This window comes from Coturnix japonica, chromosome 15 (genome assembly GCF_054131305.1).
Source record: "Coturnix japonica strain WE chromosome 15, WE-NBRP24, whole genome shotgun sequence".
Lineage (NCBI taxonomy): Eukaryota > Metazoa > Chordata > Aves > Galliformes > Phasianidae > Coturnix > Coturnix japonica.
Window position 1 is genome coordinate 8156765 of NC_140677.1, and position 26259 is coordinate 8183023.

The 26259-nt window shown below is 38.1% G+C and overlaps 2 protein-coding genes across 11 annotated transcripts in view; one reads left to right on the forward strand and one right to left on the reverse strand.

Annotated features, from left to right (window-relative positions):
• Positions 1-26259, forward strand: part of CFAP20DC (CFAP20 domain containing) — a 58920-nt gene that overhangs the window by 32144 nt on the left and 517 nt on the right. For 4 of the 10 annotated variants that reach the window (XM_015874916.3, XM_085516732.1, XM_085516733.1 and 1 more), the window contains 4 exons: positions 2276-2689; positions 5655-5858; positions 10969-11030; positions 23775-23866. In XM_015874916.3, the coding sequence (XP_015730402.2) occupies positions 2276-2689; positions 5655-5858; positions 10969-11030; positions 23775-23866 (772 nt within the window). Of the gene's footprint in view, positions 1-2275; positions 2690-5654; positions 5859-10184; positions 11031-20650; positions 20821-22028; positions 22292-23774; positions 23867-26259 lie in introns of those variants that run through there. The other 6 variants (XM_085516734.1, XM_015874922.3, XM_015874918.3 and 3 more) reach the window with 5 other exon arrangements.
• The window catches only part of KCTD6 (potassium channel tetramerization domain containing 6), a 93928-nt gene that overhangs the window by 12291 nt on the left and 55378 nt on the right, over positions 1-26259 (reverse strand). The window contains exons 4-5 of the mRNA XM_085516760.1: positions 12766-12831; positions 6730-6791 (exon numbers count right to left, since the gene is read on the reverse strand). Coding sequence (XP_085372886.1) covers positions 6737-6791; positions 12766-12831 — 121 coding nt within the window. The 3' untranslated portion in view covers positions 6730-6736. The remainder of the gene's footprint in view (positions 1-6729; positions 6792-12765; positions 12832-26259) is intronic.

Sequence of the window (26259 nt, forward strand, 5' to 3'; positions counted from 1 at the left end):
TAGGTTGGATGTTAGGGGAAAGTTCTTTACTAGAAGGGTGGTTAGGTCCTGGAACAGGCTGCCCAGTGAGGTTGTGGATGCCCCATCCTTGGAGGTGTTCAAGACCAGGTTGGACGGGGCCCTGGGCAACCTGATCTAGTAAAGGTGTATGTTTGGTGGCCCTGCTAGGCAGGGGGGTTGGAACTACATGATCCTTGAGGTCCCTTCCAACCCGGGTAATTCTGTGATTCTGTGATTCTGTGAAAAGATCATAGTTGCAGCAAATAGACCTACAGCATGCTGATTTTTTGACTGCTATGTTAACAATTCATGGTTAGGCCATTCTACCATCTTGAAGAACTCACTGAACCAACAAATTACTCAGCAAACCTGTTTTGTCCATGTTCGTCCTCTTCCCTGCACAGCTGTGTTTCATTGCTTTTTGCTATAAAGCTGGATAGCATTATGCTGATATTCTGAATACTTATTTAATATTCAAATTGCTGACAACACTTTTATTTTGGGCACTGAAAAATATGGGGAAATAGCAGCCTGGAAAAGCCATGATAGCCAAACATAAGACCATTGACTTAATAGTAGCTGCTTATATAACAATTTAAGGTATGCATGCAAAATTACTAAAATTCTTTGGCCAAATGATAAGATATTCCCTAATTTCTTTTGCTTAGAGAACAAAACATTTACTTGCCTAAGTTTAGTCTTGCAGTGATTTTTTTTATTTAACAAAGCATGTTAATTTTCATGCTGAAGTAAACTACATTGTTACAGGTACTTGATACTACAATTGTCCTTCATTACCTTTAAATATATTAGAGCTTTTTCTGAACTCCAGCTGCATTGTGTTTCTGTATAACATAATGGATTCGTGCTCTCAGACTAAACAAGACATACCTCCAATCACAACTAAAACAATTGCATACAAACATACATTTTGTTACCCCTGAAATAGAAGTGAAACTTAGTTCTTGATTAAAGTCATTTTTGAAATGCTTTTCTTGTGTTTTGCATCGCTCTGTCATTAGTTCTAAGCTTACATTTAAAGAGGCCAAATCCCAGATTCATCACAGCGTACATTTGAAGTTAGTGGAGCTGCAAAGGAGAATTATGTACTTTTTGATTAAATCTGTGGAAAAGCAATATAATCCATGGAAAACGTAAAATCGTTGTAAAATACAAGAGATGGGCCATTGGTTTTGCACCAGGATAAATTTCAAATAAGCGCATATTGACTCGATGCTGCATGCACTGGAGGCTGTGGGATATGCACAATAACTGTGCTAGAATTACACTTCACACAACTTTTGGGAAGGAGATGTTTCCGTAAGCAAGCTGATGACAGCAGGCATTCATAAATTCCCTTATTCATTTAGCAGCGAGTCACTGAAATAGTTAAATACTATTATTCAATTATGAGGGTCAATCACTGAAGGATAAAATCTCTTCCCGGTGACTGTGCTAATGTACCCACAAGGCCCACTGCTGCCAGACTCTCTTTTGGCTGTGAAGCCTCCAGTGAAGAAACTTTCCATCCTTAGGCAATTAAAAGTGTAATGTACTGAGATAGTACACAGTATCTTACATATGGACAGGTAGCATCTGATACAGAGATGCATGATGTGAAGATAAGGCCTCTCTCATACCTTCTTCCATGAAAGAAACACTAGACTTGCTTCCTTGTTATTTCCCATATGTCTGCATTTGCTGTTAGTTGCTGAGATGCAGCATGGGTGGACATCACACCTGATTTATGGGAGGCTTTGCAGAGACAGTTATGAGTGTGAATGTAAGGTTTATAAACTAACCAGAGTTCTTCACTGACACTCAGATAACATCCACAGATAGGTCAGGTGATCTCAATTATTCCTTGTATTCTTAAGTTGTAGATGCAATGTGAAAATGCAGAATGCTACTGATTCAATGGGAAGTTACTGTTATTGTGGACTTTTTACTCAGTTTGTAAAACTGTTATAGAATAATCATAATTCCAAACACATCGGTTTAAGAGGCTACTAAATGCTAAACCTGGGCTAAAGTTTTGAGAAGCATAATCCTGTCTCCCTCTCTATCCTGTGGTTCTCTTAAGATGTAGAAGTGCTTGTAGGGTACTCAGGGTAGTTGCCAGGAAAAGCAGATGGTTCTCAGAATCTTTTTAAGTTTGAAATTAAGCAGTAGAAATTGAAGAGACACTTTGAAATCTTAAGGTCAAATATTTTATGCAAGACCATATTGTGTGATGGTGAGGGGAAATCACTCTTACTTTGTTTCCTGAATTTAGGATGACAACAGTGACTTTATCCAGAGTACTGAGAACCTTGAGATCAGCTGCAGCAGACAAGGAACATCTGATTCAGCAGCTTTTAAAGACAACACATTAAAGAGGATATCACAGAGAAATGAATACTGGAAAAATAAGGGATGCAGCAAACAAAGCCTCGAGGAAAGCATGGTGTCAGAACCACAGAGTTCCACTGTGCAAAAGACAGAACTCATCAGCTCTCAGACAACCCTGAAGCCTATTCTTTCTCTTTCTCCAACTGGAAGTAAAACTGAATTCTTTAAAGTCATTCCAAGCATGTCTGAAAAAACTGAAAAACCTGAGAGAGTTTCTGGTCACATAAAGTTATCAGTCAGCAAAAACCCCCTCAAGAAAGTCTCGAGAGAAAATTTACATCTGACAACACAGACTCGTGTAAGTGGTTTTTACTTTGAAATTAAGTTATTTGATTGTTTAGAGAAGCTATAATAGATATAACCAACTGCCTGAAATGAGAAACAGTACATCTTTCATCCAGATACACTCCAGCTTCATCATAAGCGCCTACCAAGCTCAGTCTGTTGAAGGTTGTTTTTCTACTTTTTGTTGCATATAAGTTGATACTGTCAGAAACCACAGAGGTTCATAGATAGCAATAGATGCAACTCAGCAACTTGCATTTTGGAAATTAAGTGTTAGAAAGACAGGAGTCATTTTGAGTACCACCCTACCCTGCTCACTTAGTGATGTTCCTTGGTGTCACACCTATACATCTCCTGAAAACCTCCAGGGAAGGTGACTGCACAACTCCCTGGGCAGCCCATTCCAACAAGAGCAATCCAAGCTGGGCACCAAGTTGAAGATGAGCATCTAGAAAAGCATACGTTCAAGTTCTCAGTCTACCTCTAGTATTAACATGCAGATAATGCCATGCCAATGATACTTCAGTGTTTTAATGAATTCAGTCATTCCTGTACTGGTGTCTGGTGTAAGAGTTGTGGTTTATGTATCTCTTCATCGTCTGAGGATTCTAAGAATCTCCTCTTACACTCCACAAGTAGCTTAGCAGATTTTGTAAGAACAGAACATGATTTTCCATTAAGAGTGTTGAGGATTTCTTTGCGAAGGAAACAGAAAAGTAGGAATCAAATACTATAAATATGCAAAAGTAAGAAGTACTTCTGAGACCTTAAGGCAATGTTGTGAACTTCTGGATAAGAGCAGCCATGGAAGCACAAGGTACACTCTTCATCCTACTGGATGAAGTTACTGAGTTACTATTTTTCATCATTTAGGATGTGAACAAAACTAGTCAGAGAAGCCCAAGACATCAATGAAAAATAGCACTAACTACAGTGAAGCAGCACTGGAGAATCTCATTGGCTGCGGGCACGATCCTATTTATTTCCATTTTAGAACACTGTTGTTTGTTTTAAGAATTAAGTACAAGATAATAGTTGTGTACAAATGGGTATTGGAGTGAGAGTTCACATAGAAGTAGTCTCTTCTAATCTATTCAAGCAGAGGACTGGTAAAGTAAAAAATGCTTAACCAACCCTTAGTGCAATCAGTTTGCTAACTGCTTGATACATTTTAAGGACCTAGTTGCTTGCAATGTTTTATTCATGTTTTAGTAGAGTTCTCTATTATTAAGTTCAAATATTTTTAATTAAGAAAGAAGTACAGCCCTCTGGGTAATATTCAACCATGTAGATAGCTGGTAATTAAACTTTCTGCACGTGTAACTACATTAATCAATCTTGAATAAATCATTTGAGCCTATAAGAACACAAATATCATATATGAAAAATATATATAAATTTAAACAGGTTCTGTCAATCTACCAGAGAATTTAAGGGTTTAATAAAAAATGTATTTTATCATAAGGGGAAGATGCACAAAAAGACAAGATAAGCTTTTAATTACTAAATTAAATATTCATTTTAGACAAATTTACAAGTATCACAAAAAATTACTTCTTACATCAGAAGTTTATTCTACACATCAAAGTAAACGTCATCTCAAATTCTCTCTTAAAAAAAAAAACCATCCAAGATTAGGAAAAGTGTGAAGAAGCTCACATGTAGTCCCGGCTATTCTTTTATAATACAAGGAGATTGTTGTAGAGAACATTATAGATTGAAAGCTTTCACAACAGTTCTTCCTTCTGAGTGTGGTACTTCAAGAGTGAGACCATTACAAGAAAGTCAAACAGACTGACCATCTGGATGAAGCCAAGAAGGCAATCAAGTGTTATGAGTTTTTCTGTAAAAAAGATAATCTAAAGATCTGTGAACCTTTCTTCATTGGCATAAGAGACAAGATCAGAGTCAGAGAATGTTTCGTCTTCCTAATAAAGAGGATGAACTAAACACCCTGTCAGTTCCTAGCACATTTATTCCACTTGATGCTAGTTCATTCCTTTGTTTTAAGGACTGCATGCCAATAGATTCATATGAGGTAAGAAAAATAAGGAAAAGCTTCTCTTATTGTAATCAAATAAATGAATTACAGGAGGTTTCTGCATAGGAAAATTACCCAGAAATCAGCACCTTCAATAAGATCAATGACAATTTTAGCAGCTGTAGATCTAGCAGAATGCTAATGTGCCAAAGCAAAGCAGACTTTCCACATAGAATGTAGTGAGCTCAAGACATAGTAAAGCAAATAAATAATAGTAGCTAAACTACTCACTTGCATGTAGAAAAGTCTAGAAAAAACACCAGGTATTATTGTGGAATTAAAATGGTGGTAGTGCCACAGGACTCGGGAATGAAGTTTAGAGCTCCAAAACCAGAGGTAAAAAAAGGGGGTAACAGCTGTGCTAATCATGGAGCTCATGCACTGAGCAATTCAACTGCTGAGCATAAAATAAATGCCACCTACTGTCATTACTTTTTAATATGTATACACTAGCAAATTACTACAGTAGTCTTTAAAATTTAGTGCTGACACGTAGCTTTCCAGATAAATTCTATGCTGTGCTTTACAAATAACTGTTATGTTGATAGTGTTTATGATACTATGATAACTGTATGATTAAGTTTATTTCAAGACCTATATCAAACGTTTGGAAATCCAGCAGCTAAAATTGCTTAAACTTCTAGAAGCTTGTTTGAATAATAACAATAATAATCATGTTTTTATTACACTTGAACAGCAACTTCACCAAATAACCTGAACCCAACCGGGGTCAGTAACAGCTGTACCTTCCTTCCTGTAAGGATACATGCACAATCTTCATTGCTGAGCAAGAATGTGTTAACTAATCTATCCTAGTAAATGTTTTGACTCCCTTCTAGCAATACAACTTCAAGATTCCCCAAAGACATTCATTTAATTGGTACATTCTGCCCCATGACCCTGTCCATATTGTTGACTTGTCTATTTTGTTTCATAGGAGTATGACTGGAAGAACTACCAGTCAGGTAGACTGAGTGCATCCGAACTGCAGATGCTGGCCAGCATGAAGAGGCAACAAAACGAAGAACTGAAGGATACAGAAATCTCACATGGGTTGAGTGCATCAGAAATAGACAATTGTAATGTGAACATAAGCACAAGCAGTGATGATACAACAACCTGGAATTCTTGTTTCCCACCAGTAAGTCTAAATCTACAGTATTTTCCCTAAAATTCTAAGGGTTTTTTTAATTATTATTTCAGGGGTCTCAAATATTAATGTTTCTTTGAGTAGTCTCAAAATCTGAGGTATCTTTACCAGATTTTTTTTTAGAATTCATTAAGTAAAACACACAACCAAAACATACTTGCAGCAGCAGCTTTTTGACCACTATGAAAACAAATACCTCCTACTCATCTCCATGGAAGCTACAACAGATACAAAGAGCACAACAGTGCTATTTGTTAAATCAAAGCCCACGCACCAATAGAAGGTGTGATAGGGCCTTCTACCAGGACAGGAGCCCAGTTATAAAGTTATTAATCAGGATTTAGTTTAGAAAGCAATACAAGGAAAAAGCAGCTTACCTGGTCCAAAGGCTGGTAAAGAATCAAGAAGGGCAACACCTCTAAAAAGAAACACTGTTCCCTTTGCTGCTAACCCTTAAATAAGAGTGAGCCCTGGGTCTACCCCTTCTGGTGGCTCAGGGGGCATTGCTTGCACCTGTACTCTCTGGATTAGCCATGTCTTCTCACCTGGTGTTCAGTCAGTGGTTCAGGTTGTGACCTAGCAATCCCCATATAAAATCTCAATTTCAAAACTCTATTTTTCAGCATAGTCACCACCATTAGCTATGCATTCTATGCATTTTTACCAGCAATGAACAAGAGCCTGCATGCTGCACTCATAAACATCTGTGCAGAGGTGACCCACTTTTTTATAGCTGCTATGATGGCATCATTGCTAGGAAAAATTATGCCAATACAATCCAGTTTTCACTGTGTTCACACCCATCATTTGAAGAATACTAGTGGGTGCCATTTGTTCCTGATGGAGGAATTCAATGACATACCTTTGCTTCATATGTGCTTCCATGTCAGATGCTGTTCTGTCAGGCTGCTTGTCTGTTGCCATCTGTCAAAACAACAAAATTTAAGAGAATATTAGTAGGAAGGTTCAGCCTCTGCTGCCATATCATTAACATCTACTTCTGACATTCTGGGTCAGCATAATAAAATAGGAGGCATTACTTTCAGAGCAGCCCTGGCATGTATTCATTCTTCAAATCCTGAATAATCACATAGGCTGTACAGCTTGTCAATAGCAGCTGACAACCTGCAGATGTGTGATATAGTACTTAAAAATATCTTCAGAATGAATGAAACCCATATATACCAGTCAGCAATTGCGTTCTAGTGTGAGTAATGGAGAATAATTGCTTCTTACAATGATAAAGTCTCATTACTGAACTGCTTAAAGGACTGAAGCAGGAGAGTAGAGTCAAAAGCTGCAGTAGTTCAGAGCACTTAGCGTGTGATCCTTCTGTATTTTACACCTTGTATCATTACTTGTCCTGGCCCAAGGTGCTACGAAATCTCACAGCTGCACTATGTGACAGAGTGCTGTTATAAGGAGACTATTGGTTACAGTCCACTGAAGAGTATTGAATGTATGAAATCACAGCATAGCATTCCAGCAACTATAGCAAGATATTTTGCAGGAGCTGCTGTAAAACCAGATAACCTCACACTCCATTTATATCACAGCAACATAGCTCTTACTTTATTACAGGTGAAACAATAATAAATAATGAATGTGTCTTAAGTAAAGCCCACAGCTCTCACAGGCGGCTCCAGTGTTAGGAGAGTAAGCACTGCTGCATGCCCCAGTCTGAGTTCTTGTAAGGTAAATGCTGTGAAATGTTAGCTGCAAATTATCTCTGGGGACCTACAGGGCCCAGACAGAGCTCTGTAGTCTGGGTAGCACTCTCAGTTCTTTGGTATGATTTTGTGGTGGTCCTACATGGAGAAATTGATGGACCTTATGGGTCTCTTCCACCCTGGGAAATTCTATTTTATTCTAAATGATTTTTTAAAATGAAAGGTACTGCTCCAGCACTTAAGGAAGCACAAGGTGATTGCCAAGAGAGCTCTTGGATCTCACTGCCTTCATAGTTTCTGGATGCTTTCAGGCAAAAAAAATCAGTTTTAAGAAGTGTTTAGATAGAACAGGTTAGTCATTTAAATTGTAATTTGGGTAGCTGTAGTGTTCTGTTGGCTTAGAAATCTAGAAATGTCTGCTAATTTCATGTAGCTGTTTTAGTGAATCCCCACACTTAGCATTCACGCATGCAGTAAATGTGTTATTCTGTGCAGAGATAGACTGAATCATGGAGAGATCGAAATACAGCCTATCCAGAGCAATTAGAGCATCTCTGAATGTTGTTCCTGCTGGATTTCAGTCTTCTGCTTTTATGTCCCCTCATCTTTGCTACTGCCATCATTCAGGCTGAGTTGAGAGAATTTGCAGATGATCAATCCCTCCAAAATCCAACACACAGACTGGGGAAGAGTTTATATGTATCTGCAGCCACCTACCGTTGCTTTGTCAAATGATTTTAGCTGCACAGGAAAGAAAGAGAAGTAATCCTCATATCAGAGCTTGAGAAATTAGGGACAGTTTGAAATTCTTGTAATGATTAACCTTTCAAGATTCCATGTGTTTCCAGGTAGTATCTTTCTGATTATTTAAATCAGTATTATCTACTGCTTTGCCCTGTGCTCTTCCAAGATAATAATAAGAAGTACTTTTTATTCTAAATTTTCATTCATCTTATAGAACCTTTTCATACCTTGTTTGAATCTATGGCAACAGCACCACCAGAAGGCAGATTTTTGTGTCTCTTTCATTTTGAAATACATAGGACGCTTTGTGAGGCAGCGCAGTTAACCAGTGAACAGACACATCAGGGTAATATTTTATAAGTCAAACACATTTTAGTGAGTTTTTTTTTCCCATCACTTGCCTCTATCTGTGATTCCCAGAGTCACTGAAAATCTTCACTTATTACTGACTAATGAATCTCAGCAACGCTTCTGAAGTAAAGGCACAAAGATCCATCGTCTGGATCCAGGCTGCAGTTAGAACAGATGTCCTTAAAAAACTATCAAACTGCTATACTAAAACTGTATTTTACAACCTACGATAGCTTAGCAAGAACCGAGTATATGCTGTCAGGAGAAATTGTTGAAATGCAAGTTGTTTAGCAGCTGCTGTAAACCATGACAGCCAAAAAGAAATAAAACAGCTTTGAATATTACACATTACCCAGCGTAGCTATCAGCTATAAATATAAACTGCTGCTTTTTTTGTGAAATGAATTTTACTTTAAAGGAGAACTGCGACTCCGTGCAAAAAGTGCGTGGGGCACAGGGCAGAGTTCCACGTTAATGATCAATATATGTAGAACTGCCTATTTTAGAAGCTGAAATTTGACTGAATGCTTTGTGAAATTTCAAGATAAATGAAGTTCGATGTTAGCTTTGCAACAACGTGCGAGACAGCTCTGTGTATTGCAGAGTATTACACATATGTGTATTATTCAAGAATTATTGGAAAGCTTAGGAAATAACTCTGCTTTAATGCATTGCTCTGTGCTGGAGATCCAGTGAGATCTTCCTGCCCTGACGGGGAAATTCAGCTTCTTGGGTTGCTGTTTCCAGACAACATCAGACACCACTTTAGGTGCAACACAAGAATTTTGGAGCAAGATCACATATAAGAGAGTTTAGAACATCTTCTTGCCTGTGCTCCCTTATTCTCAGTCAGAAACGCAAAGGAGACTGAATCATAGAATCACAGCATCATTAAGGTTGGCAAAAAACACAAATACCATCCAGTCCACCATCAAACCACCCCCACCAAAGCACTGCCCGCATCCCTCAGTGCCACATCTCCACGGTCCTTGTGCACCTCCAGGCACGGTGACTCCACCACTCCCTGGGCAGCCCACTCCAATCTATGAGGGTACCCTCAGATTGCTAATTGATGGATCCTAAAAGCTGACAGCGGTGTAATGCTCTGCTCTTAGGCTCCCGAATATGCTCACCACTTAGATGTGTCTTTCAAGTACAGAGCACACACAGAACACTAAAACATTCTTCAAGCAACTGCCTAAATACAAAGTCATTAAATAGGTTTTGAACGAGAAACCACTTGAAATTTCAAGGTTCTCACTTAATTTTGGGAAGGTCTTCTGCCCTCCATTGTGATGATTCAGAAAAGAAAACACTTAACACAGAAATGGTCTGACAGAACTGAAGTGTGACAGACAGGAGGAGTGAAATTTAAACCCGGAATTATTCCAGCTGAGAGCTCAGTTTGACAGCCCCTGGAGGGATCTATTCACATCAAGTCAAATTGCAAAACTGAGGCAGACTATTCTTTACTATGAAATGAGACTAAAAATTATTTAGACAGATATTTTGGTTCATAGACTGACTAATTTACCTTCTGTCTCATCCACAGTCTTCCACCAGCCATCACTTGGGAATTGCACCGTCCATGACCAGGCAGCGACTTATATTTGGCAGTAATTAGAATGTCATTCATCCCAAGCATAACATCTCTCCCCACTTCCTCAAACAATGAGAACATTCTCTTTTTAATTAATTTCGATAAAGATGCAGTTCCTTTCATAATATTCAGTATTTAACATCACAGGAACTAACTTGGACAAGTACTTTTAATGTATGCTTGTATTCTCACTTGTTTCCGCATTTGCTTCAGTGGTATCTTTAGAGCTGTCCTGATGCACTGGATGATGTGTTGGGGTCTTATCTGCAAACATTACATATATTTTGAGACAAAGTGTATCTTTATATTTTTCATATTAGTTTATGAGTTTCAGCATTTCTGGCAAATAGCTGTTTTAATGCGTAATCCAAATAATTTAATGTAAATCACCAAGGGCACATTGTTACAATTGCTGGGTAAGATTTAGAGATTTCACCCTTCCCTCTCTGTGTCCTGGCCCTGTCCCCACACTCACAGCAGAGAAATGACTGCGTGGTCGACTCCTTCATTCATATGTATTTCCACCCAGATAAGAATCATCTGTTAAGTTATACCTTGGCACAGTTAGGATCTGAATATCCCTTTTAAATTTTGCAGATAAGATGAAAGAACATAAAATTCCAATATCAGAAGCCGCAAATGCGTATCCTTATAAAGGCTCTCTTACATACTTCTGAACGTACTGAAAGAATATTTGCAAAGTTATTTTCTCACTGTTATTTTATGTTTTCCATAGCCCGTCAGTCAGGAGCATCACTATCAGAAAGAAATGAGCCCGCTTTCACATTCCAACCCACGGTAAGATTCCATTTATAGCCCAGGCAGTAAGAATTCAGTCGGAGTGTTCTGAATACTAAATGTGACGTTCTTTGATTTAATCTTAAATCTCCTTTCAGTTGCAGCCTCCTCTCAAAAAGCTTTACTATTGCTCTTTTTAGTCTTTGTCTTCAGCCTGCTTTAAGTCTGCTTTGTCCCAGAATGCAGGGCTGGATTCAACACGGTTGAGATGTACCCTGTATATTTAAAGGAACCAGCACAGCCCTTGCTCCTACACGTGCTTTGATGCGTGATTCAGCAACTCTTCTTCGTCTGACATTTGTACACTCTCACCCATTTCTTTCTCTGTCTGTCTCTGCTTTGTAGGCTCAGAAGTAAAATTGCACCTCTGACTGCAGGTGTCAGGGAATCCATTTGTTAGAAAAGGTTTTAATGTTACTTACTTAGAAAGGACTTTTCAATAGATAACCCAGTCAGGACAAGGTGCCATGTAATAGCACTGTGGGATAGTCCAAACCAATCCTGTCTGCAGTGTATTTTGGATGTCAAGTTTTTAGTCTTATCTGTTCTGTTTGGAAAGCACCAAAAGCCCAGTGACTTTAATGTAAGATAAGATGGGGATGTGAAGACAAGGGGAGATGGTGGCTAAAGAGAAGCGATGAACCTTCAGACAACCAGATTGAACCGTCCTGTTTCAGAACTGCCTTGCACATGTGAAAGCCCACAAAGCATCACTTTGTCAGTTCTTGAACAGCCTGAAAAAGGAGGCGAACTTAATTCTTAAAGCAGTCCTGCTTCCCTTCCCATTGGTGTGATTAACGCAGATTTTGCATGTCTGAGTTGTAGCTGGGCAATGCAGGCATGTTGGGAGGGATCTGAGGAGAGGCTGTTTTGGAAATGACTGCCAGATAGTTTGCTCCATTTCTTTTCGGGATACCAACAGTGTGAAATTTTATGACAGTGCACTGCCAGCCAATTGTGCATCACAATATGCATTTCTTCGCACACAGATGTTTTCAGTCACTTGTTTTACTTCCCAGCCACGTTTTTATTATCTTCTTGTTAGATTTTATGGAGTGAACACTATGAAACTTGCTGTGCAAGTTCACCCAGATGCATCACTTATTGCAACGTACAGCCATATGTTTCTTAGTACACACAGCATATTACTGGAGTTCAAGTACAAGCCTCAATTCCTGTCCCATTTCATAAGTAAACCTACGTGCCAATATTGTTCTAGAAAACCTCTCCACCTTCCGTGCTACTTACCCGAGGATCTATCTCTGTCCTTACTAATTGTGGACAAAGTGGGTGGAGACACTTGATTACAGCCCACAGGTTAAGTTATCTGGTACCTTGCAACTGACCAGGACTTCTATTCCAGAACTGATTTCCTAATTCTGACGGTGTAAGAATATCCCACATTTTAGCACAAGCTGCATTGCTTTCCTACTTCCAGCCAATAGGTTGAGTCAGATTCTATTATTCTTATTTGTGTGATAAAGCAATTTGGTACTCGGCAGGTTTTATATACTGAAAAAGAGAAGAAGCACCGTTATCTGTAAAAATAAAGCATTTCAGAATATTGAGTTTAGATGATCACCAATGAAAACTTATATTTCCATACAATAAAATCTAAAACAAAATGGTATAAACTACAACTTTGTTCCTGTGCTGTTTTAGTCCAGTACACACAGCAGACAAATTTACATAGAAGTCATTTTCGAGAAATTCAGGCAAAGTATTCGTAAAATACCTGAATATGTGGAAGTGCCTCATAAATTCAGTAGCCTTTGTGAACTGCCAGGAAAGTATTATTGGGCTGAAAATAGAGAAGATGACAAAATTAGGAGGACAGTTTGCATCATGGTGTAAAAACTGGAAAAGATGCGTGCAGAATATCACGATTCACATCGTTCACTTTCATTTGTAATAGAAAGGATCAGCAATGTTTTCTGTGTGTATGTGAGAGAGAGAGAAAATTCATGGTAATTTTATAACTTAGTACTTAAGGTATTTTTTAAAAGCCTGTTTTAACAAATAATATATGGGCAAGTGGAAAATACCTCAATCTTTGTGAGCCTTTGATAGCTGTGAAAGTGAACATGTGAGAATATCTGAAAAGCTGACGTATCCTGTGTAGATCAGTGGGTATAAACACCACCGTATGAAGAGAAATACATTATGCACTTACTGATAGAACAAATGGTTTGTTGTAAAGAGCAGTAACGAGTGTGACAGGTCTGAAGTAACCTTAAAAGGCGTATTAGTGGTATTTTCTGGGAAGCGGAGAGAGCAATGTAGCAGCTATTGTCCAGTGAGTGTAGCTTCTATCCATTAGAAGATAAGCCAGGAAAGAAAGCAACTGTGAAGATAATGGAAATACAGTCAATAAAAAGACCCAGCTAGACTCATTTTCCAGTGGATCCACTGGGTGAAGGTCATAAGTCTGCCAAGAATATTACTGCTGCAGTACAAATCATGCCCACATCATGCTGCTTTGCAAGGCACAGAACCGGTGAATGAAAGGAGGCAGACAGACTGCAGAGGCTACAGAGCCAGGTGAGCAAGAAGGTGTGCGGGGTCTGGAGCCTTAGCAATGCAGTTCCCCAGGCTGACTGGCTGTACGGTCCAAGCTGAACTCCATAACTGCTTCTTTTCCCTCCAGATAGGAAACTTATTAGCTGTTACTTCTCCCTCCAGAGCAGGGGCTGGAAACTGCTCTGCTTATAGTAAGCATTTCAGCAGCATTGTCCTCCCAAATGTTTGTGTGTTGTAGAAGATTTGGAAGTTGAATTAAAGGAAATTCTGGAAGAAAGTTAATATCCCAGAGGAGCTGCAGCAATACTGAACTGCAAAATGAGGAACTGTTCTGTAAAAAAGATATTCACCCTAATTGTATGAATAGATTTTCTGAACTACAGATGCTCTTCAGAAAATTTATTTCTGATAAAAGCTGATTTTCCATCTTTGAGAGGTATTTTTTTAAGTTGAAATCCGTCTTTATAAGTATTGCCTCAGCAGCTCCTCAGCTGCCATCCTGCTCAGCTCTTCCCAATCTACCAAATTAGATTTGTTCCTCTGAAGTTCAAGCAGCTGTTCACAGAAACCATGAGAGGGCAGGACATAAATATTTCAGCACATGGTTAGGAATCTGTTCTAAGGAAGGATGTTTTACCTCAGTAATTTTATATAAAACGTACACAGGCGATTTTTCATTTAGGTTTTACCCAGACATTTGGTTCTATATGTTTAAAAAATGGGAATTCCCATAGTGAGTTTTGGGCATAAAGATTGGATGATAGTAAATATCTCCCTGATATGGACTATGGCCGAGAATACACACAAGATCAGCACATACAACACAGGCTTTGTTGTATGAGAAAGCTTATGTGCCAGTGGTCTCCAACTAAAGAATGAGTGATCAAGGCACTTTTCATTCACAAATTACTCTTTTTAATTAAAACTATTAAAAACCTTTGGTTCCCAAAATGTCAAGGAAATCCAGTGATGTTATGAAGTGTTTATGGGAAACAGAAGCTGCCGTTCAGGTTGGCTTTTTGTTTAGATTTGTGTGCTATCTATGAAAAGTGTCACACTGCACTGTAGTTTAAATCCTTGAAGCTTTGCCTCTTGTGGATGTGATAGGAAGTTCCATGTCTCTATAACAGGCTGATAAGGGCCTGCAGTCATTGGCAGATGATAAATAGTCATTGACCCCACCTCACGTTGGTGTGGTGCAGGCTGACTAAAGCAAGCTGTCCTATCATTGTAACCTACATGTGTTCCATTAGAATGACTGGTGTGTCATCATTCTGCCTTCTAATACAACCCGAAAGAATAAAGTAAAAACAGTAACATTTTCTTGTCATTTTCTGGTGAAGGTATCTCTCCAGTGCAAGAAATTCATATTCATATAGCAAAAAATGAACAAGCAGTATTTGCCTTTTATGACTGTTCCCTATTAATTTGAGAAAGTAAATTCATTTTCCCACTTTCTTATAAAGTTTCCGGTCATTTTCACAGCCAACTCCTGCCATAAATATTGCCATGATCACAGCACATGAAATTGGCTGACAACATCAACAATTTTAGCACACAACCACAAACTTTGCAAACACTGAAGTACAAAAACTAAGATACGTTCTAGGCTGCCATTCAGGTATTTTCATCTGCCCTAGAAGATTAAATATGGCAGTAGCTGATGCATGTCATACTACCACTCACATTCAGTTAAGATTAAGCTCACCTATAGAGTGTTGCAGCAGAAGGATTGTAGTTATAACATTTATTTTTGCTACACCAGAAATTCTCTACCACGCATGCTGTAAAATTCAGTTGCAAAATGTATTTGTCTCCCATATTTGCAGGCGAGGGCAGAAATGGTGTAATAGCTTGGAGCCGAGGAGGGGATTTAAAGAATGAGCTTTACAAACAAAGGAGCGTATTTATTTTTCTGATTCATTAGGAGATTAAAGTCATACAACTCCATTATTTCAGCAAAACAGAAATTATTACATTAGGAAGTATTAGGAAATTACACAACAGTTGTCAAAATAAGTGAACAAGAACAATGTATCACAGAATGTACTTTGCTTTTTCATTGTACTTGTTCAGTTACTTTACTCATCCGCAAAATGGAGTAATTTGCGATAGATCTCCCCGTCGTTAATCTGAATTAGCAAAGTTCTGCTGCATTTGTCAGGCTATAATATGCATGAAAAAGAACATGACAATAGAAGCAAATGGCACAGGAAACATCTAATTGGAAAGGTTACATTTTTTAATCATGATGGTAAAAAGCCTTGCTGCAGAAAGATTGTTGAGAACCGAGTGGGTGACATGGAAAAGCTTGTTAAAATAATCCAGAAATGACTTTCTCTTGTATGGGAATCTGAGAACATGAAGTCCTGGCAGCATACACATGGAAGGCTAAAAGACTAAAATATAAAACATGGAAAATGCTCCTAACCAGGTGTTCTGTGCTCGGGATGAAACAGGAAAACCCAGAGCTGCGTACCCCGCATTAGTCTTGTTCTTGTCTCCTGTGTCCTCACCCATGTTAACAGGCACAATCTCTTACAGCAGCAAAAACAGCATCACACAGATGTTTTAGTGCCCCCAATGTCCCCTGTACATGTTTCCTTGTTGTCATTGTTGCTTTTTATTGTGTTGTTGTTTTTTTTTTTAAATAAGTCCTAGTCATATTCCCATTATTGCAATGGGAGAGAAGTTATTAAATACTTACAGTTAAGGAGTGCTCTAAATTGCTTGAGAACACTGACATGGGGCAGGGATTTGAAAATGTCAGCACAGAGCAGCACTTAGTACCAAGTGTTTTTGCTTCGGATGCTGTCCTTTGCATCTCCATGATGCTTGGCTGAATGGGCTTTTAAGAGAACTGGTGATGGTGTGCAGCCCTGTAGCATTTTTTGCTAGGCACATTTCATTGTCACTCTTCCCTGAATAAAGCACCAGTGCCTTTTTAAGGTGAGACAACAGGTTTTCTATTTATTGCTGCCCATAGAAGGCAAATCAGCTTCATTCCTTCAGCAGCCCATATTTGTGTAATGCTACCAGTTGGGATACTGCATTGCTGAACTTTTTGTGGCCAATGAGACAACTGTTTCAGGCTTTCCCAGGACGCAGCACATGCTGCTGTTCACGTACTGACTGGCCATCCCTTGTTCCTGGCAGGATGTCTGAAAGAGATCTGTATTTTTTTTCTTACAAAGTAAAACTGCCAAACTGCCTGGGTTTCCAAGGGCACAAAGTGCCCACTGCCTCCCTTCCCTGCCACCCCGCTATCATTTGTGTAATTGCTTTGATCCATCATACAGAGCGTTGCTTTTGATTCCTTTCTGTGATTTTGCTGTCGGAGACAAAACAAGATGTTTTTGAAAAATTAGAGCAAGTTAGCACACTTCTCTCTTTGTTGGTAATGATGAAGTTTCCAGCTTCATGCTGTGCCATTCATTGGATTAATACACCAGAAGGTCAGAGTTCCTGAGCATCTATTTTTTTTTATACTGTCTTGAAAAAGAAAGGTAATTTTCACAGGCTGGGAACATTCAGCTGCATCACCTTTAACAAGTTTGATAATATTAAAGTTAGTGTTCTGTTGAGTCATGTTCTCTCTACTGATCTTTAAAAGCCCTCCGGCTGCGTGTCATCCATTAAAAGTTAAATGGGATGCAGCCTACATTCGGGATGGGCAGAACAGTGAAGTGCTGTTAGCGGCTGACCGTGGAGAAAAGGAATTACTTTAATTGTGCCAAGAGTCATTGGGTGCTCGATTCAGGTGTTTCTTGAGTGGTGAAACAGTAAAGGATAATTTTTTAAATGTATGGTTTATTTAATTGCTAAAAATACGTGAAGAAAAGAAGCAAACCCTTCCTAACAGATACTTAATTAAGTGTGGAAATCTAGTTGAGTCACCAGTGAATATCTGACTTACATGATTAGAATTCATTTGTTTAAGATTAGGTTAATACACTGGAATTTTAAAACACTTGTGCAGGTTCTTTATTTGTGATGTATACAGTTGGTCTTCTGATAAGTGAATCTAAACCAGCAAAGAATAAAGGACAGGTCTTTTACTCAAGTTAGATGATAACGACACTCTTTTAGTGTTGTTTACATCACTACCAAACATCAAAACTATAATGTAGCCAGCAAGTCAACAGGGTGATGCATCAGAAGTCTGGCCTTTAAGTAAATCACAATATTACTGTTATTTAACAGAAACTATCATAGAATCATAGGATGGCGTGGGTTGGAAAGGACCTCAGGGATCATCAAGATCCAACCCCCTTGACAGAGGCAGGGCCACCAACATCCACGTCTGCTAGTAGACCAGGCTGCCCACAGCCCCATCCAACCTGATCTTGAACACCTCCAACAGTGATAGAAGTTTCATGTATTTAACTACGAAAACTTGACCAAATAGCACAATTACGTTAATTACAAAGAAGTGAAACCTCCAAATTCAGATCATCCTTGTTTATAGACCGATGAACATGAGTGGTATGTTTCAGATATCCTGCACCAGTTTGTCATTTGAACTCACATAATAAAAGAAAAATGGGAAAGCATTAAGAGGCCAAACTTTGACCTGATGACAGTCAGCCTGGTCATATTGTCCACAGCAGTAACAGCACCTTGCAGCACCCAGATATCTTGCTAAATAAGTACAATTCACATTTCCCTTATCATCCTGAATCCAATCTATCACCAATACACAAACACATATTCTGATGTAAATCCCTAAGAGGAACAGATTGAAGTTTTTCATGCATGGTTACATTTGGGCTGTTTATGATCTCTTTTTAGTTATTAATTCATTGGAAATAGATAATTTTGTGCTTTTTTATTAAATCTCTTTGCCTCCATTAGAAGTATTATGGTGTTTGGTGGGCTGGACTTGCTGAAGTGATTTGGAGAAAGGAAAAAGTCATTTTGTAAATACACTCATGATTTTCTAAATCTTAGTGGTAGCAAAAGAAGAAAGTTCCAGTAAAACATACAGCAAATGAAGATATTATGTATTAGGGATGGAATGAATCTGTCACTTTGACGGATTGTGAGGCAAAGAACAGATTAACAGATTACTCATAGTCAGAGTGCAGCTCACTGTGAAAAATGTGCAGGAAATGATAAGTGTTGGTTTGTGCTGATTTAATGATATTTTGAAACTACAATAACACTCCAGGAGAATAATACAATGCAGCTCACGGCTTGCATTTTTTGAATCATCAACGCGTTGCCAGATTAACCTTAAATCCCTGTGATATTTCTTTTTAAAATACAGTTTTCAGTTCATGCAAAGCCATACGGACGTGCATATTTATGTTATTTTTCAAGATTGTTATTACAGTGTTCACTCAAAAATCTTTGATTTGTGTATATAAATACGCCCCCCATCCCTTCAGTATCAGTGTCTCTCTTTCTTCTTCTGCATGCTCACTTAGTTCTGCATTACACTCACTCAGTTCTTCCCATCTGAAGTTGCGTAGCAATGAAAAGTGACTGATTTAAAAGATAATTCTGGGTGTTTTTTGATTTAGGGCGTATTTTGTGAGAATTTGTAAGAACGTTCACAACTGAAAAAGTTCAAAGCACTTTAGATGCACAAATGGACAACTTAAGGCTAAGAGCTTCTCAGTTGTTACAGACAAATATGGCTTGCACATGAAATCTGATTTCTTGTTGAGTTGTTGTTTTTTTTTTGTTCAAACAATAGGATTTCATTGTTTACATAACAAAATACATCTGAATAATAACCTGCAGAAGTCCTTGCTGCATTACTTGAGCTAATGTTGAAGGCGTTATATCTATGGAAGTGTTTCTGTTTAAAAAAAAAACCTCATTACACATCCATATATAATATATTACAAAGTGGGACCCAAATCAGTGTTTATAGGTAATCTGATGTAAGTTAATGAAGTTCCACATAACCTTTGAGTTCAGCAGGTATGTAGACAACTGAAAATTTGGATCTGCTGATCTACAGGAACCTAAAACTAATGGAGTTTCCAAAAAAGATAGAGCAATGGGTGAGGGGCTACCACAAAGCTAGGTGGCTGTACTGACTTATTTGAGTATTAAGTTGATCTCTATCCTTAAAAATCCAAATAAACTGGGAAAAATAAGTCTTCATCTTACCCATTACAAATATCCAAGCTACACTGAACCACTTTTTAGGTAGGAGCTCATACTTTGCATTTACCTGACCATGGTAAGGTATTACTTGGAGCGTGTGCAGTAGAATCTGTTTCAGCATTATTAAATATTATTAGTAGAACAGAAGTGTGTGCTAAGGTTTTAGATGACAGTAGCAAAACCTGTCAAGAACTGATCTTTTTTCCTTACAACTATTTTGGTAGTCTTGATTCATATAGGAGCATTCTCTGATCCTCCACAGAGTTAATCAAATATTCATTGTAAAAAAAACAATTCCACAGATGTGCTCCTCTTGTTACCACTCAGGCATCAGCAAGTTCTCTTACAGTATTCATAACAATTTCCTACGAATTTTATGCATCTAAATATCATCTCTTGTGTTCTTTATTGGTCATGCTCTTCAGATGCTGAATATCCTGCCCACGCCATGTTTTGTCCCTGATACAAAACTTATGTCACCTTTTCAATCCATGGTTTGATGCAGTGCGGCATTTGCCTTGCATTTCTTAAGTGCACTGCTAAGCTGACCTAACATTTTGAATATTCCTTATAATTCCTCTCCAGCCCATCAGACAAAGCTGTTGTACTAAAACTTCAAAGTATTTTAATTTTGTTAATAATGCGAATTAAATGATCCCATTGATTAAAGTAGCACAAATTAAATCTTATCCAAAAGAAAAGTGATAAAGTACGCTATCTCCATTCACAGGAATGCTTAAAACCTTTTTATTATGAGGCTTGCCATTTTCTCAGTCCAGCTAGCAGGACTGCCTGAGAAGCAATCTGTAACTAAATAAGAGTATCAGCAGCGTTCATCAAGATTGAAATCAGAGCCTCTGATTATTCATTCTTCTGTTGATGGTATTATTGCTCATGGAAAAAATTTTATATGGGATTGTCTCTGATTAAATCTTTGTTTAAGTGCTGCTTAAAAAAAGCATTGCTAATTTTCTCAATAGATTTCACCAACGGATGCCACTTTCTGCAAATCCTTCTGTCATAAAACTGAAGAACTGTTGATAAGTCCTGAAGATTACTCCTGTTTTCTCTCAGGGTTCTTCTATCATGGGATCTTTCAATACAAGACATTTATTTTCCAAAAGGTTTCATATTTATTTTTAAAGAGAAGACTATGACATTACAAGATTATATCAAGTGTGTTTTACTCTATCTTGGTATGGAGAATTGCTTTGAGAATAATTAAGGCTCTCGGTGCCAGCACTAAAGATGTTGGCCCATCTGAATGTGCGCAGAAGCTGTTGGGAGCCCTTGGACAACAAAACTCACAATGTCAAAAGACAATACTTAGCATTCAGCATTGTTATCAGAGAAGCTCTAGATAGTTTATTGCATGTTGATTCTATTGGTTATAGCTTGAGGCACTGATAGCACAAATAGAGTGTTTTAATTAGTCAGAGTGCTTGATTAGCTTTTCTGTTTTAAGGAGATAAAGCAGCTTTTTAAAGAAGTCTGCCCCAGAAATATTTTTTTTTAATTTTTTATAGTTTAATAATGATAAATAGTTAACAATAATTTAATGTTTTAATAAGAAATAATAAACTTGTTACACATTTCCCTTGCCTCAATCATAAATCCCCATACCTCTGCCTCCCTCTGGAACCACCAAATTCCCAAGCTTTTACACCAGAACCAAGCAATAACACATCAGCTGATCCAGATGCCTCAAAATAAAGAGGAAAGTGAGCAACTTAATTTACACCAGGATTAAATAACTGGAGAACTAAATAGAGGACAAAATCATCCAGATAGGGACAAATCATCCCACCTCTGATTTCTCAGACCGTGTATCTTTAAACTTTTCCAAACCTATAGAACTGTGTACATGCTCTAATGCTTCTTTGCTTTTCTAACTGCATATGTTAAACAGACTGAGACCAAGCACCATCCTTCCTCTACCATCCCACTGGATGTCATGTGCTGATACTTAACTGCTGCTTCTGAAAGCTTTCAAAGCTTTGGTGTAAATGAAGAATCTTTGGGCGTACTCATGGGATACAAAAATGGTACACAATGACAGAGAAAGCTAATAATGAGATGTCTAGACAAGCATATAGTGTGGATGAGTTGTACCAGTTCTCACTGGCAGAGCAGCAGAGGAGTGGTTGGAAGTTGGACATAAATGTGAAAACGGAATGATGGGATAAAAAAAGATGTGAAGTATGTTTTTTACATATTGAAATGATGGAAGAATCTGTATCTTTTCCTTTAAGTCTCCCATACTACTTGCTGGATTTCTACACCAGCAGTTCTGTTTCCTGAGGCATAAAATTAGTTTTTTTCCATTTTGACTGCTAACTGATAGGTGGTTGTCCCCAGATTCACCCCAGATTATGTGTACGTGCCAGCAGGAGATGATGTGGAATCAGCAACAAGTCCAGAAGTAGCAGAAAAGCTAACAGCAACCAACAAAAAAGCAACTGTCATATTTTAGCAATTGCAGCACATGACTAAAGCCTCGCCAGATTTCTCTGTCAGAAACAAGTCTTACATGGGATCTTTGAGGCTTTTCAGAAAGTAGAAGTACATCACCTGTTTACTTGGTGTTGGACAGCTGATACAGTTGGGCAGTGTGAAGAAATCTGCCAAGCTCTGGGAGAATTCATCCTTTCTTGAGGAATCCCTGGAAGCTACTTGCACAGCCCCAGCTTCTAACATGAGCTGGATGCAGAATGTCTTGTACCAGCTGCTGGAACAGCCATGGGCAGACATAAACTGAATTAACTCCAAACTGACTTAGCTCAATAGAGCTGCACTGTTCCACCAGCACAAAGCAAACACGGGAGAACTTAATGACCCCTTTTCCCATCTGCTTCCTTTGCCTTGCAGTGAAATACATTGGTCAAAAAGGATGGATCTGGTTCCATCAAAATGAGATGATTTACTGAGGTCGCTTGAATTCCGTTTCAAATGTTAAATTTCAATCACTGAGTTTAGTTAATGGTGATGTGGAAGCCTGAATGTGTTACAGCTTTTAACTGCTGAGCAGGAGATATGGGAACATAATGAAACATCAGCTATGCACAGTGTGCAGGGATTAGCTTCTTGTATCAAAAGAATTGTGAGACATGGTCAACTGCAGAAGGGCTGCCTGAACTTTGTGACTGGGATGTGTCCTTCCAGGGCTTTGTTTCTCTGACTGTATCACTTGAATGAAATCTCACACATGTTCTTCCTACCCACTTTCTCAGTGGAAAAGTCTACCTTTCAACTTGCAATAAAAAGCAATAGCAATAACAATAAAAAGGACCGTTCTGTTTTCCTTTTTTGAGCTGTAACAACTGAAGGCAGTGTATCATAAAGTGGCGTATCGGAAATGAACACTGAACTTTGCATCAATGTATGATAATGTGAAAATCATTTTTAAAAGCTGTCACAAAGTAGCGTTCAGCAGAGGCATAAACTGCCTATAAAATTAAATAGGTGAAGAAGTCCCATACTCTCCTGTCTGTGATAAAGATTACATCAAAACTTTTTTCTTCCTAGAAGCAACACAGATTTGTGACAGCTGCAATGAGAAGAGATCTCTGTCTTATGGTCAGCAGCTACAACTGTGTTATGGTCAATAACAAATTTTATCCATAACATATAACAAATCTTATAACACTAACACTGCTGGGTCACCCAGTTGGATTGGATGATCTTGGTGGTCTTTTCCGACCATAACAATCCTATTCTTCTGTGATTCTGTGACCCTATAGAGGGGGCTGCAAGCAGTGCCAAATCAATGGTAACCAAACAGCTCTTGCAATTGCCATTAAGCCTTTTTCCCGAAGATTTTTGGTTGACCTCTATGGTACCTTCAAACACAGATGGCTTCTCACAAGTCTATTGCACAGCAAAGGACTCTGATGAGTCCCATAAGCTTTCAGAGCTCTGGGGATTATGGTTGAGAAAGTAATACCAGCTGAAGATTTTCAGTGTGAACAGGTGAAAATGCTAAGGAAGGAAGGAAGCCTTAACTTTTTTAATGATGTTAGCTGTAGGCCATATTTTTATAATAAAAAACTCACAAATAGGAACACAAACTGTGCTTTTAGATCTGATTTGGTTCATGTTTTTCAGAGACTGGTTGGATGCGTTCAGTCCCCCCATCACTCCTGCAAGCCAGAAATTGGAAGACCACATAAAATCTTCATCAAATCAGAGCATTCCAGGTAGGAATTAGTGCAGATAATGGACCAGGGTAGAAAACCTTTTCTGAATGCTGTTCCTGTAGTGCTGGTTCTGCTTTCCAGTAGTTGTTCTTTTAAACTGCTGCATTTTGAGTTCAGAGTTAGTTATTATTTTCTGTTCAAAATAACAGATTTTTTCATGCCTTTGATAGAAAACTAATGTAAGCAGTTGTAGATTCGTAGTGTTCTTGTTCAATATAGATTAATCCCATTAGAAAATACATCTTACTTGTTTAAGATCAGGAATTGATGAGAGTGAATATGGAAAACAAAACAGAAAAAAAAAAGAAAGAATGCAAAGACTAAAATTGATGTTGACAAGAACCGGAACAGGTATATATGTGGTACTTCTCATCCGATTAAAAAATAAATAAATATAGCTTTAAGTGAAAGCTCAGCGCAGTTTCCAAAGGCAAAAATTGCTGAGTTGCCACCTCAAGTGCTCCAGTTTTTTTCTTCATAACAGCGTTTGTTTAGAGAATGGCAAAGAACTTTGTGGAAACTGGAATGTCGTCAGCAATAGAATAAAACATATATCTTGTTTTCTTCAAACACTCCTTTTTTCTTACTTATGTGTTAGGAAATAGGGTAGATACCTGCATTTTTCTTCAAGTCCAGGGAATTCGATGTGAAATCTCATAAATCTGACCTGTGTATTTTGATTGCCTGAGGATGAAGATGTCTCAGTGATTTACAGTCCAGAATAGATTATGGCCCCCAAATTGGCCGTGTTTTCATAGATGTGCATTTGTAATTGTTTATGACAGCAAAACAGAATTCTGCTGTCAGGAGGGACCTTGCTTTGAAGAACCAAATAATGTGTTTTGTTAAGGGTCCTAAATAAGCCCAAGAGAATTGGACAGTAATCCTTGAGTTAAAGACACGTTGGATATAAATCTGTGAAAGGTCTCTGAGAGTGTCTTGATGTGGATTGATGTCTTGGTGTCTGGATTATGAAATCCAAGGCTTTCTGCAGTAAAGCTTGAATCTCTATTTTAACATTTAGATGATTGTCTCTAAAAAGCCAATGAATCTCTGTGCGTGTTTCAGAAATTGCTGGATTTCTCCTTCTAATTGACACCACATTTTCCAAACTGTTTTGTAAATTCTTCCTCAACTCATTTTCCTTTATGCTGAAATCTTTTCATGATATGTCTGTCATCACACATTTGGAGAACAGAAATTCTCTATGTGTACCATCACTTTTTATTTTGGCTTTTTCTTTTTGCACATTCATTAAATCTAATTAATTTCTGACTCAGTTGGAGGAAATAAGAGACCAAGAGAGCAGTTCCCTGACCTTTCATCCCCAGTCTGGGCTATTTCTGAGCCACTAGAAAGTCTTCCCTATTAAAGTAACAGAGAAGAACCACGGTGGTCTTAGCAGCTGTGGGAAGGGGAGACATGACTGGCACAGTAAGTGCCTCACCCGATGCTGATTGTGTTCAATATCAATGAGTTCCTCTCAAAAAGTTATGGATCATACAGCTCACATTCAGCTTATGTGAAAGACAGGTTTAAAAAAGAAGCCTCATTATATATATAAAGCATCTGTAATAAATCTGTCTGGATTCATCAATGTATTTTAGGCTATGAATTCATTTCTGTAACCTAAAAACTTTGTTGAATTCTATATAGCTTTAGACAGCCTAGCTCTAAAAATTTTATTGTCTGGAAAAACTCTTATCTACTCTCTGATATTGCAGGGTCTCTTATAATTATTTTGCTTTTGTTTTAATTTAATAACAGATACCAGAAATTAAAATGCATTTCTAAGAAGCCCCAGAGTTCATTCGTTCTGAGCAGTTAGGATGCCACACTGCCTTCCTCTACTTAAGGAGCTTTTTATTTAAATTTTAAGACATCCATACTTAGAACTAGCAATTCTCATCTGCAAATATTAATTGGAATTTATACCTTTGCATATGTAGTTAAAGGTCCTATCTTAGGATAACACTGTATCTTTTAGTCTTGCTTTGGTTTTTATTAGCCTTCCTACAGTGAAAGAGCTCACTGTCACAGAAAAGTCAATATCAGCTCATTTATTGCAACAATACTGACACTTCTGTAAGCTGGTTGGACTTATTTGTCATATGATTTCTTCATCCCATTAACAACAATGAAATATACAGAATGTACCTTACCAGCTACCTGTAATGTGTGTATAACCAGCAGTAATGAATACCCTTTAAATGCCAACAAACTTTAATGCTGTTGCTGTGAAACCAACATGACAAGCAGCAAGTCTTCAAGCAGAGGTGTTTGTGCTGCTTAATTTTCTGATTTCCACATTGAATAGTTTAATAATACACAGTTGGATTCCTACAGTCCTTAGGACCAGACAGAAGTATTTCCATGTTACTCTTCAAAGTGAA